This window comes from Diabrotica undecimpunctata, chromosome 1, assembly GCF_040954645.1.
Source record: "Diabrotica undecimpunctata isolate CICGRU chromosome 1, icDiaUnde3, whole genome shotgun sequence".
Classification (NCBI taxonomy): Eukaryota; Metazoa; Arthropoda; class Insecta; order Coleoptera; family Chrysomelidae; genus Diabrotica; species Diabrotica undecimpunctata.
In genome coordinates, this window is record NC_092803.1 from 3,302,297 (window position 1) to 3,321,340 (window position 19,044).

General features: G+C 32.7%; 1 protein-coding gene and 1 long non-coding RNA gene across 2 annotated transcripts; both read left to right on the forward strand.

The window, feature by feature from the left end:
* Positions 1–306: 306 nt before the first annotated feature.
* LOC140442806 (uncharacterized) lies at positions 307–5,034 on the forward strand (the record flags this gene model as incomplete). Its single annotated transcript, XM_072533782.1, has 1 exon — positions 307–5,034. A coding segment is annotated over one exon (1,647 nt), but the record flags the coding sequence as incomplete, so codon positions are not given.
* A 4,723-nt stretch (positions 5,035–9,757) lies between these two features.
* Positions 9,758–17,711, forward strand: LOC140437516 (uncharacterized). The gene is made up of 3 exons (XR_011950387.1): positions 9,758–9,951; positions 10,061–10,250; positions 17,630–17,711. It is a non-coding gene; the product is annotated as an uncharacterized lncRNA (long non-coding RNA).
* Positions 17,712–19,044: the final 1,333 nt, after the last annotated feature.

A 19,044-nucleotide genomic window follows, 5' to 3' on the forward strand; every position in this document is an offset into this window, starting at 1 on the left:
AGAAAAGCCTTACAAGTGTGAAATTTGTTCTAAGCAATTTAGTCAAAATGAAACTTTGAAAAATCATTTAAGGATACACACTGGAGAAAAGCCTCACAAGTGTGAAATTTGTTCTAAGCAATTTAGTGAAGCTGGAACTTTAAAAAATCATTTAAGGATACACACTGGAGAAAAGCCTTACAAGTGTGAAATTTGTTTTAAGCAATTTAGTCAAGATGGAATCTTGAAAAATCATTTAAGGATACACACTGGAGTAAAGCCTTACAAGTGTAAAATTTGTTTTAAGCAATTTATTCAAGCAGGTAATTTGAAAAGACATTGATTAGACACACTGGAGAAAAACCTTACAAGTGTGAAATTTGTTTTAAGCAATTTAGTCAAGATGGGATCTTGAAAAATCATTTAAGGATTCACACTGGAGTAAAGCCTTACAAATGTGAAATTTGTTTTAAGCAATTTAGTCAAGATGGGACCTTGAAAAGACATTTAAGGATACACTCTGGCGAAAAGCCTTACAAGTGTGAAATTTGTTCTAAGCAATTTAGTCGTGATGGAACTTTGAAAATTCATTCAAGAGTGCACACTGGAGAAAAGCGGTATAAGTGTAAAATTTGTTCTAAGGAATTTAGTGATGCTAGAATTTTAAAAAAACATTTAAGGATACACACTGGAGAAAAGCCTTACAAGTGTGAAATTTGTTTGAAGCAATTTAGTCAAGATGGAATCTTGAAAAATCATTTAAGGATACACACTGGAGTAAAGCCTTACAACTGTGAAATTTGTTTTAAGCAATTTATTCAAGCAGGTAATTTGAAAAGACATTTGATTACACACACTGGAGAAAAACCTTACAAGTGTGAAATTTGTTTTAAGCAATTTAGTCAAGATGGGATCTTGAAAAATCATTTAAGGATACACACTGGAGTAAAGCCTTACAAGTGTGAAATTTGTTTTAAGCAATTTAGTCAAGATGGGACCTTGAAAAATCATTTAAGGATACACACTGGCGAAAAGCCTTACAAGTGTGAAATTTGTTCTAAGCAATTTAGTCGTGATGGAACTTTGAAAATTCATTCAAGAGTGCACACTGGAGAAAAGCGGTATAAGTGTAAAATTTGTTCTAAGGAATTTAGTGATGCTAGAATTTTAAAAAAGCATTTAAGGATACACACTGGAGAAAAGCCTTACAAGTGTGAAATTTGTTTTAAGCAATTTAGTCAAGATGGAATCTTGAAAAATCATTTAAGGATACACACTGGAGAAAAGCCTCACAAGTGTGAAATTTGTTCTAAGCAATTTAGTGAAGCTGGAACTTTAAAAAATCATTTAAGGATACACACTGGAGTAAAGCCTTACAACTGTGAAATTTGTTTTAAGCAATTTATTCAAGCAGGTAATTTGAAAAGACATTTGATTACACACACTGGAGAAAAACCTTACAAGTGTGAAATTTATTTTAAGCAATTTAGTCAAGATGGAATCTTGAAAAATCATTTAAGGATACACACTGGAGAAAAGCCTCACAAGTGTGAAATTTGTTCTAAGCAATTTAGTGAAGCTGGAACTTTAAAAAATCATTTAAGGATACACACTGGAGTAAAGCCTTACAACTGTGAAATTTGTTTTAAGCAATTTATTCAAGCAGGTAATTTGAAAAGACATTTGATTACACACACTGGAGAAAAACCTTACAAGTGTGAAATTTGTTTTAAGCAATTTAGTCAAGATGGGACCTTGAAAAATCATTTAAGGATACACACTGGCGAAAAGCCTTACAAGTGTGAAATTTGTTCTAAGCAATTTAGTCGTGATGGAACTTTGAAAATTCATTCAAGAGTGCACACTGGAGAAAAGCGGTATAAGTGTAAAATTTGTTCTAAGGAATTTAGTTATTCTGGAGCTTTGAAAAGACATGTAAGCATACACACTAGAGAAAAACCTTTCAACTACTGAGAATGCACACTAAATATAAGCCTTACAAGTGCAAAATTTGCTGTTAACAGTTTACTGAAAATAATAGATTATTGAAGCATGTGACAACACATATTGGAGATTAATAGTTAAAATATAAAGTAATTCTAAAAAAATAATGTGTACTTATTTATGAAGTTAGTGGTCACTTGATTGATCGAGTATAAAACAAAATTGTATTAAGAAAAAATTTACTAATATTTAAAAAAAAAAGCCGACTCGGATTGTTTTGAAGAAAATAATGTTCTTCCTGAGTGTCAGTCATGGTTCAGGGAATCAAGGGGTTGTATTGATAAGTATTCACCCTCACTTTTGTTGTACGACTGCGACTAAAAAAGCGCAAAGTACTGTGACCAAAACCAGCTAACTGTGTATGAAGACCAAACCAAAATTCTTCCTTTTGCCCGAAGCGGTCTCATCGGTAGTAGGGGTGGTAAATTTCTTTATAAAAGCTAAACAATTGAAGTTGTTAACAAATTTGTATACATATGAGTCGCCCTACCTCAATTTAAAGCAGTGGCTGATACACCCGTAGAAAGATCTAATAATTTAGGATTGAAACTGTAATAAATCTAAGATTGAAATATGTAAAATATGTTTGATTGAGAGCTAAGGGATGCTTAGCACTGTCACCACTATAGGATTGAAGCTAAGGTATGCTTAGCACTGTCACCACTAAAATATCCCCTGTGTTTAAAGGAGATTTAGCTGTCCGAGCGAATTTGAGGCATACTGGTCCACTAGTTCGAATAGGTCGTGATTTCGCCCTCGCGGATTTACAAGAGGGTAGGGAGATTTTGGGAGGAAAGGGATTAAGGACTTCTCGGTCTAAGGTCCTGCAAAGAGTGAGAGGCTATGGGCTTGCGTTAGAAGCCAGGAAGTTGTACAACCAAAAATGTGTTCCCTTCTTGTCTCTATCTAACGGTAAAATAAAACAAGCCACTTTCAACTTACTGTATAATTAACAAATCGTAATTTTACAACTACTACACAAAACGTACAATGAGCTATTAGTGGATATATTGTTTGCGAAGGGAGACGAGAAGAGATTTACTAAGGGAATTTAAAAGCGGATAACCTACTATTAATGGTTCCCAAAATGGTTAGTAAAAATTGTTCGTTACCTTAGCGTACTTAGGCTATAGCTAATGAATACGCCTTGTAGTCCAAACTGGAACTCTGGAATAGTCTGGAGGAACGCTGGAATTCACTGTACGTTATGGCGGTACTGAGCGAGACGAAAAATTCGTATTTTCGAATCTCTACCTTCCGTTGCACACGAATATTGCGATGATTTAGCTAACGCTTGCCGCGCTGACTGCCGAGGTACCACTGGCACCGGATGCGCCCGGATACACTCTGGCTCCGGTTGCCAGAACGCTACTACTGCCTGGTTTGGTCACCAGCACCTTACTACTCGTTTGACCAACTTCTGTTTGTTTTTATCTATTGCCAACTCGTACCTTAGATTCTTTTGTCACGTCCGAAGTGGAGATTTGTTTCTACGTTTTCGCTGATTATGCCATCTATTCCATGTGTTAAACTGGTTCACGCCATGTAAACTTCTTAGTCAGCTCAATTCTTATCACTTGTTTAACAATTCGGACTTTGTATTATTTTCCATCAAGGTCTAAACTGTCGTAATTTTTTAAACATTCAGGCATGTATTAAACTGGGTCAATTGTTATTATTTTTAATTTGAAATGCATACGTTAAACTGTGTCGAATTTATTCTTTATTAATTTGGAATATATAATAATTACTTAAATAATTATTACTACCCCTTATTTTTTTCCTTCTTTATTCCCTTGCAATGTTTACATTACAAAGAGCAAAACGTGCAATATTCAATATATGTAATAGGTTTAATGGCTAACATCAAAATGCATTCTTGGACATCTTGTGTGAAACTTCGTTTGTTCAAAGCCTTGTTATGAGCTGTGTCCTTTTCGAAAATAATATATGCTGACTAGTTGGAAAGAATACAAATAGCGTTTTTTTAAAACATATCTTAGTATCAATACACCTGATTATGCTTTTAGATTTGAAACAGGAAGAATCAAAATTTCTTTCACTATTATCAAGTTTGCTTTAAATTGCCTCAAGCTATCGCAAATGCACGATTCAGGACTTCCGCCTATTTGTTTTCTGCGCTAGCTTCAACTTACTTCAGTAAATAAGAACAAATGCAACTGGGCTCACAATTTAAGCAACATTTTGAAATATTAAACTATGAATTCTCTTGGGGCAGAAACATTTCTAATTGGCTGTTAAAATACAAGAAAAGCGTGTTACAAAAATTAATGGATCTGCTTCATCAAAAAGAGGTGCACAGTTTACCTATCAACACTCTTAACTATTTACAAAGAATTAATTCGTAGATACTACAGTACAGTAAAACCTCGATTTAACGAACTATTTGGGGGATGAGGTGTCCGTTATGTAAGAATATATTTAAAATAAAGCAAAAAGCTTTTTTGAAAATATGTACTTATGTACACTATATTTAGATATATGTAAAAATTACAAAATACAAACAAAATTATATTTAATTGTCTTCGGACATTCGTCATGAAGTGACGTTGCTGTTAATATCGAAGCGCTTGCTGTCGGTAATCCTGTTTTGAAAAAAGGAATTATGTTTCATTTGTACTTCCGATGTTTGCTGTTTTTTATGATCAGCTTTCTAAAATTACGAAAATGTGTAGAATGCAATTGAACTGAGATGCGATCTTACCTCTGATAACTTCATTTTTGGCAGTGTTGCTTTGTCGTCGTCTTCGCTATCTTCACTTCCATCCTAATTTTTTAGGTTTATAACTTCATCTGCTATTTCACTTTCAGTCATGATGTTATATCCAGGGGTCACCTTCATCTACTTCTAGCTATTGTAAAACATCTTCCTCAGCTACATGTTCTCCGGCATTATTATGTATTGTCCTACAGAAATCAGTAACTTCCGACCTTTCGAAATCTATGTCTGCATCTTGGCCATCAAACAAATTCTTCCAACCATTTTTTTAATGTTTGTTCTTTCACCTCCTCCCATGCTGCAGCAAATTTTGATTTTAAATTGTAAGACCTGTATATTCTGCATTATATCCATCATGCAATACAACCATATATACACATAGATCGGTTTAAAACGTTCTCCTACGTCTTCCGATACCCAGTTGCCACTCCTCTCGATTCATCCATAAGTCTTCTTCTATGTCTCTGTCTGTCATTTCTCTATTGATGCTTTCTCTCATTCTCTGTACATGACCGTACCATCTGAGTTGTTGGGTACCAATATCGTCTCGTATCGAAGCAATACAACCATTACTTAGTCTAAAAACTTTCTGCGATATAGTCGTTTGGTTGCCAAAATTATTCCCTGATCCATGGGTTGAATAAGATAATAAGTTTTATTTTTTGGAATTTAGAATGAAATTAGAATATTTGCAGAGGAATGTACAGAAGCCTTGTTTAAAAGCAAAAAACATTTCACCTCTTCTGGCGATATTTCTAATTTCTTCTCTTCCTAGATACCTTCATGCCTTCCTGAAACGGGCAGATGATGCATTATATCTTTTAAAACTCTAGGTTTACGAGATTTGCCAATCATTACAGGAGTCAATATATGCGATCCATCGGCGTTAACACAAAACAGCGCCGAGATCCTGTCCTTGCTGATTTTTCTTCCAGAATTCGATTTTTCATGTTTGGAGGCTTGTGTGCTTTTCTGCAAAGTGCGCCATAACAAACCAGTTTCGTCAGCATTGTAAATCGGAGATTCTAATAGCATTTCGTTACTTATATCTTCTACTAATTTTTGGCTACTGGGTTCTGTTCTTTTGGTGCACTTTAAGCTTCGCCGTAAATTATTTGATTTATTATTCCGTGTCTTTTGTGAAAGCTCCAGAGCCATCCATCACTTGCTCTGAATGGTATGTCCATATGATTTCAATTCGACTGTCCGAACCGGGCATCTTCCAGTTAAGTTTCACGAGCCAATTTCATTCGATTTCTGAGACTGCTGTTCCCTCCTACATCACATTAATGCAAATTTATTTTGCTTTTGTTATTTTTTAAAGCCGAAACAGTTTGTATTTTTATGCCATATTGATCACATATATGAGACGCAGTCGTTCCAAACTCCAGCTTTTGTATAATTTCTAGTTTTTGATTAATCGTTAGATTGATCCATATTTGAAGGGTAGGACTGCGAAAATTTTAATTTATACTGGCGTACACTAACAGCCGGTTTCCGAAAGGCTGATCATTATCAAAATTAGGTAATCTACTGTTAACAGTCGATTAAATGCATTTTGAGTTGCAGAAACATCGATCAAACTTCAATCACATAACACACATTAACTAATCTAACAAGCAAATAATCGATGATTAACAGCCTGTCAGAAGTATTTTGGGTTTCCGAAACGCTAATTATCGTTTTATCTATGTCAAACTTCTGTCATACTAGCTTGTCAGGTAATCTGAGATTTTTGGACGATTAATCTTATAATCTTTGGTTATGTACCAACGGTTGTAAGTAAATAAAATAAAATCTTTGGTTACGTTGTAAGATACATAAATCTAAGGTGTTTTATAAAAAGCTGTTGTTTAGAAAGAACCCAAAAATATTGTTACAAAGGTTTATTTTAAGAATTAAAGATGATAAATGACAAATTGGTAAACATTAACGAACGACACAAAATTATTAGTTAGTTAGGTTATGTTTGTTTGTTGATTTTCAGAATGCAGATTACACATAAACAGGAATGATGGTAAAGTGAAACAGCAACATTACTTTCTTAATTTAGAGCAAGATAAAGAACAATTCGTACAGAAATAATAAACGATTACAATCGATTCTACTGTTTCCATGTAAAATCGTATGTCAAATAATCTATAATCGGTGATCACGTAATTATACCATAATTTTCGTTTCGGAAACCTGTCGCTTGTTAACAATTGATCAAATTTGATACTTGATTACATGATTGGAGATTTGAATAACGTTTCGGAAACCGGCCGTAAATGTACTCATTGAAAACGAATAAACAAGTCAAACTGCTATAGAGTTGCTTGAATCCCCGGCCAGCGTGGTAAACACACAATATAAGCATAGAAACCTACGCGTTGTTATATTAGGGAATCCCCCCTTTCTCTCCTTTTTTTATCTCTCTCTTCCCTACAAATGTGTAAATTTATATCTCATAGATATATTATCTTACTCTTACAAATATTACTATTAGAAATGTGCTTATGACGGGTTAGGCATATATATATATATATATATATATATATATATATATATATATATATATATATATAATTTATTTTTTTTACATGTTTCCGGATTTTTTGTCCGTTATAGCGAGGTTTTACTGTACAGAAATATCTAGAATTTAAAATTCCTATAAAATACATTCGTACCAAAGTGCGGCTTCGAACATATAATTGCTATGCGTTAAAATTCACCTATAAGAGTATAACATATTTTATCATATTGGACCATGCGAAATTTGCCTATTTGCAACACAAACAAGTTGGAAACTCTTTACTATTTACTATTTGAATGTCCCGTTTACTGTTTAATGAAACCGGATATTGCTCCCCCTAACAATTGTACCGACCTTATGGGTTGTTTTAATTTATAATATTCTTAAACTTCATTTTTTTATTGATTACGCTTCAGTTGCTCATTTATTTAGTTGATGTTCACTAAACCTGTTCTCCAATTCAGTTAGTGATAGCGCTTATCTTTCTATTACAGTTGTTAATACTTACTAGAGTAGTTGTTATAATTTGTACACGTTTTATTTTTATAAAACTAGTTTTTTAAAAACAATAAATATCTATCTAAAAAATACTTCAGTTTATTAATTTCCACAGAATACGGCCAACTTGACATGTCTGCTGTAGCAAAAACTTCCTTAAGGCCGCTAAAGACACAACTACACGTTTGGTCAGCATGCTTGTTCAATCTTTTTGTACAAGTATGCACCATTTGCCTTTGGCACCACACGTACAAGCATGCTTGATAAAAATAGAGGTAGTTTAATAAAATATGTCGAGCTCGGACGACGATACGCTCGCTGTCGCCGCTTTTGTTCTCGTGAAAAAGAAAATCCCGAATAAAAAGCGTGCTGTCTGATGTAAACAATGGTTGATGAAAAGGAAAACCTATTCTCACATTAGCTTACTAAGTGAGCTGAAAATATATAATAGTGTTGGATAATGCATCCTACCACTCAAGAGTAGAAGAGAGATTTCCTTCAAGCAGCTGGACAAAAGAAGAAATAAAATTTGTTGTTGACAGAAAAAAAATTTATCACAGTGATATATTTTTTAAAAGTCGATTTACTTCAAAGGTGTGGAGAGCACAAAATTCAAAAGAAATTTGTTATTGACCAAATGGCTCTTAAATATGGCCATGAAGTTCTTCGACTTCCTCCCTACCATTGCCACATAATGCAATTGAGTTAGTTTGGGGTATAGCCAAAAATTTGTGTGATAAACATGCATCCAAAACAACAGATGACACTAGCGTTCTTAGTTTATGGAAAGAATCGCTAGAACAAATAAAGGCAGAACAATGGCAAAATTGTATTAGACCTACCGAAGACAAAATCGTTCAATCTTTTTAAACCGAGCGAGTTATAGATGAGGTCCGGCCTCTAATTATTCGGATAGACGATTTAGATAATGACGACTCTGATAGTGAAATATCAGACAGTGAACAGGACAAATCGTTTGCTAAAAAGAACTAAGAAAAAAGTGTTTCGGGAATTCAATTCGGACTTTGTGTTGTGTTTTAGTTAAACGATAAAGTATCTTCGGTCTAATTACTGGACTGCATACTCTCAATAGATTTTTACTGAAAAATCGGAAGTGTTTTAGTGCCAATTTGTTTCAAGGTTATATTTAATACAGTGTCTACATAAAGTAAAGTCTTGGATGTATTTTATTAAAATTTGGACATACCAGGAATTTGGCAAGTATTTTTCAATGTTACTGCATGCAAAACCATTCGTATAATTTTCACTCTACGCAAAATAGAGACTTTTAGAGACATTGATAAACATTTGATGTCGACAAGTAATTTCGAGTATTCGAAATATTCCGTCCCACTTCTTTTAACACGCCCTATATATACATATTAAATTCATTTTATTTGCCTTTGATAGGTACAGTAAAATCTAATATTATTACTGAACATAATCTACAGGAAATTTAATATTTTTATTTTTCAAGCGATCGAAATGAAATATTAACGCCTCACTGATCATATCGGCCGTCATAAGGTAGGACTATAGCAGCGAATTGTGGATGGTAGAAATAAAATTAATACTTTTAACTCCTTTTTCGTTTAGTTATAACGGTTTTGTTAACAGGGTTTTTCTGTCTCTAAGTAATTTCTTTACAAAATTATGTACAAAACTAGTTATTCTTCTAAAGTGAGTAACAATCGTGTAAATTCCCATATTAATTCGTGAAATCGTGTATAATTCGTGTAATCTCAAGATTAATCGTGAGTTTTGGCACCGAACAACGTTGTTCGGTGGTTTTGGCATCACAGTGACAGGTCATTGGGTGTGTCGAAGTGTTTGTTTATTTGTTTGTGGCGTGTGTGCTGTTATCAGTTCTGTGTCATGGTACAATCCATGGTTCTGTGTTGTGTTTCTTGTCACAGAATAATCTATCCCCAGAGATATGATCTCTGTCTATCCCAGAGATATGTAAGAGAGGGGATATGACATACGGTGGAATGGATGGGATCGGTTCGCCATATTGGTGAGTATCTGACAGATTGTTGTTTGTGTCTAGTAGTTCTGTGCATAGAAATTTAATTTTAAAAATATTTTGAACTTATTTTTGTACGGTTTTTACGTTTATTTAAAGTGAAACTATTATGACATCGTGTTCTTTTATTTTGTGTCCAAATAACACTCGTAACAATAAGAAAATCTCCACTGGAATATCTTTTCATAGGTTTGTATGAAATTGTAAACAGTGTACAGGGCGGTATTACTTCCGTTTTTAGTGGTGCCGCTTGTAAAAAGAACAGGTAATATTTTTAATTTGGTTTATGTGGTTGTAGATTTCCTAAAGATGTTGAAAGGAGAAATGCCTGGATACAGTTCGTAAATAGTGTGGGAACTGGGGACTGGCAACCTTCAAAATTTAGTAAATTGTGTTCTAAACATTTCGCGGAGGACTGTATAGATAGGACCTCATTAGCTGTTATCCGTTTGCGTGAGAATGCAATCCCTACAATTGGTGAATCTCAGGTAACAATAAATATAAATATTAATAAATGAAGTAGGTTATTAAAATAATATAGGTAATATTCTGAATTACACCTGGACATTATACAGTATACAACTTCAATTGTACATTTCACTTGCTTTCATTTGCAAATAAATAAGTTTGTATAGGTGTAAACAAAGAGATTTCAACTAGAAGGTTCTTGATATTTTGTATAAAGTACTAGTTAATAATTAATCACATTTTTGTTTTGGCCATTCTTTAAATATGTACTATTTGACATTTTTTTTGATGTAACAACAGCAGTTTTTTGCGTTTAAAAATATGATTTATGCTTTTTTTATAATAAAGCTACTTTATTTGTGTACAAAATGAAGTTTTATATATGTTATGGTATTTTAGGTTTATGAAGTTTCAGAACTTTTTATGAATAACATTTTTATAAAACTAATATTAAATATGTTTTCAAATGCAGTCAACTTAAGTTTTAAACCATTTACATACTTGTATATTAATTAATATCAGATATATCTTAAACTACTAATTAATTAAATTAAGGGGGCTCATTTTTTCTAAACCTATATATATATATATATATATATATATATATATATATATATATATATACCGATTCGGCAAATTTTCAACTACCGTATACGTTATTCAGTATGTGGAACAAAGGTAACACTTAATTGTTTGAATACGAGTGAGACACAATCCACGCACTTGGAGTAGCGAGTCTAATTTTTAAACAGTGTTGCGAAATTTCTGTTACATAATTCCTTCTAAAATATTAGTCGGATACATGAGTGTAACATAATGTTTAAATCCACTACAGTTCATTGTAGAATGAAAATTAATATTGCCCCAACAAACCTTACATGAAGTAATCATGTAAGTATTATTTTTTAAACGATTATATCATTACTTTTAAGTTACCAAAACCAAATATTTTAAGTTATAGAGGTTTTAAGTTATCAAGGGTCTATGTTGTGATGGATTAATATAGGTCAGAAGTTCATTAAAATATAGGCATTTATTATACACTACATTACTACATACACTACATATATATATATATATATATATATATATATATATATATATATATATATATATATATATATATATATATATATACAAGGATTTCCACAGTTTTCACTGTATTCCTTCACTCAACCGTTTTCTCCAATTTTTCCTGTTTAGCCAGTCCCCTTCCTGTAGGTTTCTTCTACTCATTGCTTCGTCCACCTCATCTCTGAAAGATCTTCGGGGTCTGCCAAGACCTTTCTTCTTCCTATCGGGCTCCACTCTGTTATTCTATTTATCCACCGATTTTGGTCTGCTCTTCTGATATGTCCGTACCAGGTTAACCTCTTCTGTTCGATGTAGTCTATTATGTCTTAGTTCATGCCCATTCTCTTAATCTCCATGTTATTTATCCTATCTCTTCTTGTTACTCTGCAGCTTCTCCTTAGAAATTCCATCTCTGTTGCTCTTATTTTGTTTTTGGTTTTCTTATTTATTGTCCAATTTTCACACCCATAAGTGAGGATACTTCTTGTCATGGTATTATATATTTTTTTCTTTGTTTTCATGCTGATGTTCTTATCCCATAGTACCGGGTTCAATTTTCGTATGCAGTCTCTTGTTTGTCCTAGTCTATTTTTTATATCTTCCTCCGTTGTTCCTTTGTTTGATATTAAGAAACCTAAATACTTATACTTGTCTGTTCCTTTGATTTGTTTACCTTCGTCTATTTCCAGCTGTTTTATTTCTGTATTCTCCGTTGTTAGGTATTCGGTTTTCTTTAGGTTTATTTCCATCCCATTCTTTGTATATTCCTGCTCCAGTTTTCTCATCATAAAACTGAGGTCATCCTCGTCTTGTGCGATCACTATTTGGTCGTCGGCAAAACTTAGCGTATATAGATATTCGTTCCTTACTGGTATACCCATTCCTTCGCACTTTCTTTTCCATGGTTTCAGGGTTTTTTCCAGGAATATTTTGAACAGGGTGGGGGATGTGGAGCAACCCTGTAGTAGTCCCTTTGTCGTCTTAAATGGACTGCATATTCTATTGCCCGTTTTGATAGCTACTTCGTTATTCTTGTAGAGTGCTTTTACCGCGTTTATTAATCTTCGTGGAACTTCGATGTTTTCCATTGCTTCCCATAGCTTGGTTCTAGGTATTGAGTCATATGCCTTCTTAAGATCAACAAAAGCCAGATGGACGGATCTATTTTTGGCCATTCTTTTTTCTATTAGTTGTTCGACCGTGTAAATGTGATCTAAGCATGCTTTCCCCGCTGTGAAACCTGCCTGGTCTTCTCCGATTTTATCTTGTACATATATTTCTAATTTTTCCTTTATGGTCTTTCCATACAGTCTGCCTATAGACGATATAATGCTGATTCCCCGATAGTTTTCGCAGTTTTTTCTATTTCCTTTCTTGTATATTGATGTCATATATGCTTGGGTCCATTCTGCTGGTAAGTCTTCTCCATTCAGTGCTCTCTCAAACATTTTATGTATCATACGGAATAACTTTTCCGATCCGTTTTTTATCAATTCATTTGGTATTCCGCCGGGACCTTCTGCTTTTTTGTTCTTTAGAGTTTTGATCGTTCTTTTTACCTCTGCTAGGCTTAATTCGATTTCGTCATGTGTGTAGATTTCTATTCCGTCTATTTCTGATTGTTTGAATTCGGGGCGGTCTTCGGTTAGCAATTTTTTATAGTATTCTTGCCATTCGTTTTCTTTGATTTGACCGATCTTGATTTTCTCTGTCTTATTTCTTTGGAGCGATTTTAAGATGCGCCCTGACTCTGAATTTCTCGTTCCTCTTATGTGCTGTTCTATCTCTGTGCATGTTTTTTCCCATCTTTCATTTTTTTCATTTGCTACTTTTCTTTTCACTTCTTTATTTTTTTTTCTGTATAGTTCCAAGTCCTCATAGTTTTTTGTGTTCAGGTATTTTATATGAAGTTCTTTTTTCTCTTTTATGCATGTTAGTGTGTCTTCGGTTAATTTCGTAGTTTGTTGGGTGTATTTTTGGTCCACTTCTCCAAGAGCTTCTAGGGCTGCTGTCTTCATGCAGGTTTTTATGTGTTCGTATGTTTGTTCTAATGATTCATACCGAAACTCTTCTAGCTTTCGGTCCAATCTTCGCTTATATAGGTCTTTTATTGAGTCTTCTTCTAATAAATTGATTTTGAATTTCTTTTCTTGTGTTGAGCACGTATTGACAGGTGTAGCCGGAGCCGTAACTTGGTCAGACTCTCCCTGGGTCGGTTTCTGTTGGGTCCATATGAAGGGGAATTCCATCCAAGCGATTACTAGTTTGTGATCTGTGCCGCATTCTGCGCCTCGCTTTACTCTCACGTCTTTTATTTTTATCGAGCTTTCGTGGTTTACTATAACATAATCAATAATAGACCTCAATTTTCTTGTTTCTTGTGTCCAAGTGTATTTATGTATGTCTTTATGTTTGTAGAAGCCGTTTGTGATCTTTAAGTTGTTTATTTCGCATAGCTCAATCAATCTCTCCCCGTTATCGTTCATTATATCTTCTCCAAATCTACCAACTGTTCTGTCGTTTTCTTTTCTTCCTGTTCTTCCATTTAGGTCACCGGCGATAATTATTTCTTGGTTCTTCTTTCTCTTTTCGATTTCTTCTTGCAGTTGTTCTATGAATTGTTCTTTTTCTGTAATTGAGCTGTCTTCTGTTGGACCGTATACTGCTAGTAAGATAATTTGTCTTCCGTATACTTTTAAGTTAAGCTTGGCAATTCTTTCGTTTATTGGTTCCCAGTTTTCGATTGCGTGTTCCCATTTCTTTTTCAGTATAATTGCAATTCCTGCTTTTGCCCTTTCTTTCTTATCTATTCCGCTCCAACAGTGAATGACTTCTCCCATTTTTTCGGTACCGTTCATTCATACATACATACGTTCATACACTACATTCATTTATTATATTCGTTACAAAAAGTTAAAGCAATAATTAAAGGTATAGTCTACTAAAAAAAGTCTGTGATTTTCTTTTGTTTTAAACAATTCATAGATTCTAAATCGATTTGATTTTCAATAACATAGAGAAGAAAATACGTTATCTTTTATGTTTCTACACTGCTCTATAAATGATCGTACAGTCGTTATAGCACTCTTGCTTCGTTGATTGATATGCTCTTAGATGAAGTTTGTGGGTCGTCATTAAATTCATCGTCTTTATAACTTTAAATACAGTACATGTTATTTTTCCATTATTCAGGATCATTATTATCTTTCTCTTCAAAATGATTTCTTGAGGTTCTGAAGAAAAACCACAGGTTCTAAAGCAGTTTTTCACTGTGAGGAGTGTTACGTTTTGCCATGTTTTGTCCACCATCCCCATTACTTGAAGAACATTGATAGAAGAAATCGTATTTTGCTCCATATCAGCTATCATTCTTCTAACAACTTCTTTTCTGTATAATGTTTTAAAATTTTTAATGATACCCTGATCCAAAGGTTGAAGTTGTGATGTTGTGTTTGGTGGAAGAAATTGTACTTTGATTGCCTTAATGGTGGTATGTCCCCATGTGCTGTTCAGTTGTCGATGAACAGAACAATTTTTCTATTTCAAGTTACCCTTTGCTAATCTATATTAATCAGCCATTTTTTAAAAAGTTCTGCTGTCATCCATGCTTTTTTATTGGCTTCATAATCCATGGGTAGTGATTTTAAACCTGCAAAACACCGAGGTTTTTTTGACTTACCTATATAATTAAAGGTTTGAGTTTTTCTGTGCCCGTAGAATTTGCACAAAGCAGAATCGTAAGTCGTTCCTTGCTGTGTTTTTCTCCATGACATTTTTTATTTTTGAATGTTAACGTTTTTTCGGGAAGACATTTAAAAAACATACCAGTTTCATCAGCATTAAAAACATCATTGGGATCATAATTATTCACTACATTATGCAAGTCAGATTTCCATTCTTGGCAGACTGATTTGCTTACGCTCGTACTTTCGCCGCACATTTTTTTAAGGCTAAATCATTCGTTTATTGAAATTCTCTAACCAGCCATTGCTGGCTTTAAAATTATCGATTTTTAGTGAATTAGCGAACTCTACAGCCTTTTCTTTCAGTATGGGTCCACTGATACTGATGTTTTTGTTTCGATACTGTTTTAACCACGTAAACAAACACTGTTCCAAATTAGGGAATTCGGCAATTTTTGTCTCCTGATTCTTGTTTTTACAATAGTTCGGTTTCTTTTTTATGATGATTGATAATGTACTCTCGTATATTCCAAACATAGCTGCAACTTCTTTTCTTTTGAATCCATTTTTTACTGCTTCTATAGCTTTTAATTTATCAGCATATGTTAGCGTTGTTAATTTTATTTTTGAACTCATTTTAAGCAAGCTATCACACAGTACCTAAATCGATGTTTCTAGAACAGTGATCAAAACTTATGATACAGTAAGCTGTTCAGCTGTCATTGGTAAACAATTTTATGTTATAGAGATTGTGAAAACATTTCTTTAAGTTACTGAGGGCCAATATTGATATTATTTATTTAAGTTATCGAGATTGTGTATTTTAAGTTGTAGAGGTTTTGGGCTCCGATGGGAAGGGAACATATAATTTTTTGAAGTTATAGAGGTTTTTAAGTTATTGAGGTTTGACCTATCGAGGTTCTACTGTATTTTCAAAAAGAAAAGATTCAAATGGTGAAATGGTATTATGGGAACCATTCTATTGTAGAAATAATACAGTTATTTATTGCTGCTTTTTAAAAACAATAACTTTTTAAAAAATGTTTTCCGATGAATCTTCATTCACAATCCATAAACGTCATAATCCATCTGTCGTCCGCTATTGGTCTAGGGAAAAGAAACATTTGAGTATTGCTGTGAAAACACAATTCCCAAAGAAATTAAATGTGTGGACTGGCATTTATAACGATAATATAATTGGTCCATTTTTAATTACGGGAAATCTGAATGGACGAAAGTATCTAGGTTTATTACGCAATCAGATTATTCCAGCAGTTCGAAACCTTGCGGTCAAAATCGATGATGTTTGGTTTCAACAGGATGGTTGCCCAGCACATAATGCAATCGAAGTTACAAATTATTTGGAACAAACATTTCCTGGACGAATAATTTCTACACGAGGAACAATAAAATGGCCCCCTAGATCACCAGATTTAGCACCTTTGGTATTTTATTTCTTAGGAATGCTAAAATCAAAATTATATCGGCATGAATTCGAACGAGCCACCAATTTAGCAGAATTGTAAGAAAAAATTGTTCAACTTTGTAGTCGAGTACAACCAAATCAGCTAAATGCAATGAGACTTGCTTTAATTGATAGATTCGGATTTTGTTTAGCTTAAAATGGTGGTTTGTTTGAACATTTAATTGGTTAGAGACTTTTTAAAAATGCCTTTAATTTTAATTATTTAGAATAATTTTTTTGATTGGTTTTTTTCTTATAAAAATAATATTAATATTTAGTTAATGTTTGTTAGTTAATTATTGTTTTATTTCCTAGCTACCACAGCTAAAAATCTACAAAAATTACATTTAAAACTCGAATACCTATAGTGTTTGACTTTTTCTTAAAGATTTACCGACGGAAAGTTGGCGACGAAATAATTTTATGCCAAGAACTGCACCCCATCAATGTCCGATAATTACTGTGGGTCATCGGTGTATTTTTATGCCGCTTCGCACTGTAAAAGAAGGCGTTGCTTAAAATTTTAAACTCTTCAGGGGAATAATGCTTTGTTGCCACACATAAATTACTTAAATCACTGTTCTTTGTTAACTAATAAAGTAATTGATAAAATCGATTAGAAAATAACAATTACGTGGCTACTTTATTTGAATTTTTTTGGGACAATATTAATTTTTATTCTACAATGAACTGTAGTGGATTTAAATATTATTTTAGACTCATGTATCGGACTAAAATTTTAGAAGGAAAGATGTAACAGAAATAATAGCAACACTGTTTAAAAGTCATACCTACTCCATCGAGATGGTGACTGCCTCTCACTTCTATTCAAACAATTAAGCGTTATCTTTGTTCCACATACTGAATAACGTATACGGTAGTTGAAAATTTGCCGAATCTGTATATATATATATATATATATATATATATATATATATATATATATATTTATATATATATATATATATATATATATATATATATATATATATATATATATATATTTATATATATATATATATATATATATATATATACATATATATATATATATATATATTTATATATATATATATATATATATATATATATATATATATATATATATATATATATATATATATATATTATTATATCTTTGATATTGTGATATTTACTGTTTTGTTTTTTCATACAGGTGCTACATATCCAAGATAATTCTAAAATAAGAGTATTGTCAAACATAATTAATGTTCAAACGCCACAAACATCACAAGATATTCCTAGTACATCTTGTGAGTTAACTCCTAAGAAACGGAAGATTTATAAAGACTTGGTTCATTCACAGAAAGTAAGTAGTGAACTTTATAGAAGGTTAAGAAATGTTCGTCGAAAACTACAAAGATGTGAGAAACAAGTAGCCAACATGAAGAATCTAATTGAGAAGCTCAAAAAAACAGGGTTGGTTCAAGAGGAAACAGAACATATAGAAAAGAAAAATATTTATTAATTTTTATTCTAATTTTTAAAAAATATTTATTAGTTTAGGAAACATTGGATCTTCTTGAAAAATTAGAAAAGAAAAATATTTATTAGTTTTTTCAGGTTTAAAAAAAATGAATGCATTTAAAAAGCATTGGCTCAATATTTTGCACATAAGCTCTTAAGGCTGTTTTATCGGTGCATCAAAACCTAGAGACAGTGTTTTCTCTGTTATTTACTGACAAAATGTCTCGAAATTTGGACACGTTATTCGAAATTATGTTGCCTTTAAACTGATGGTTTTACTTTTTTTATTTTTTTGAAACTTCCGTTGAAAAATTGGAATATACTGTTTAACGTTCTATTATAACCAAACTTTTTAAGCCCATCACTCGAAAGAGTTTTTTTTCTGTAATCGTTGATTTTTGTTTCACCTTTCTGTGTCCAGTAATAATCGAGAAAAGCGTGTTCCAACTTTAAAGAAAATTGCCTAAAAATACTGAAATCTAATAGTGAAACGTGTTACTCATCATTGGCGCTTAGTTTCATCGTTATCGCCTTCGTGACGTCAAATCTCATGAACGTACGGTCAGTTAGTTCGTGTTAAAACTAATTTGAATGGAGAATAATGTATTTGTTGTCATTAAACTACCCGTCGGCCGGCGGCACTGAGTAAAGATGGTCTCGCGTAAGCAGTGTAGAAAAGTAAGTGATACGCCCATTTCAAATCGCAGTTGGCTTGAACTGCTAAAACAGCCTTAACAACAATTACTTTAGTTGAAATATATTTACAATTTGAATCTATTATTTTATTTTTTTAAATTTCAGATTTTAAACAAATGTTGAATACATATGTTGTGGTGAAAGATATTCCAAGCTACCTTTATTTTTTATTTATAAAGGAAAAAAAGTATACATATTTTGTTGTATTAATTAATGCATTCGAACATTCGGCACATAATATTTTTGTTTTCAATTAGTGAACAACATGACCTGCTATATATGCAATCTAAATGTCTACTTCATTGAAAGCTGGATGTTACGATAAGATTCGAAAATCTCTGAAGATTTATTTTTTTGCACGATGGGATCACATTTTAAAATGGACACTTTTTCTAATGGTATGCAATT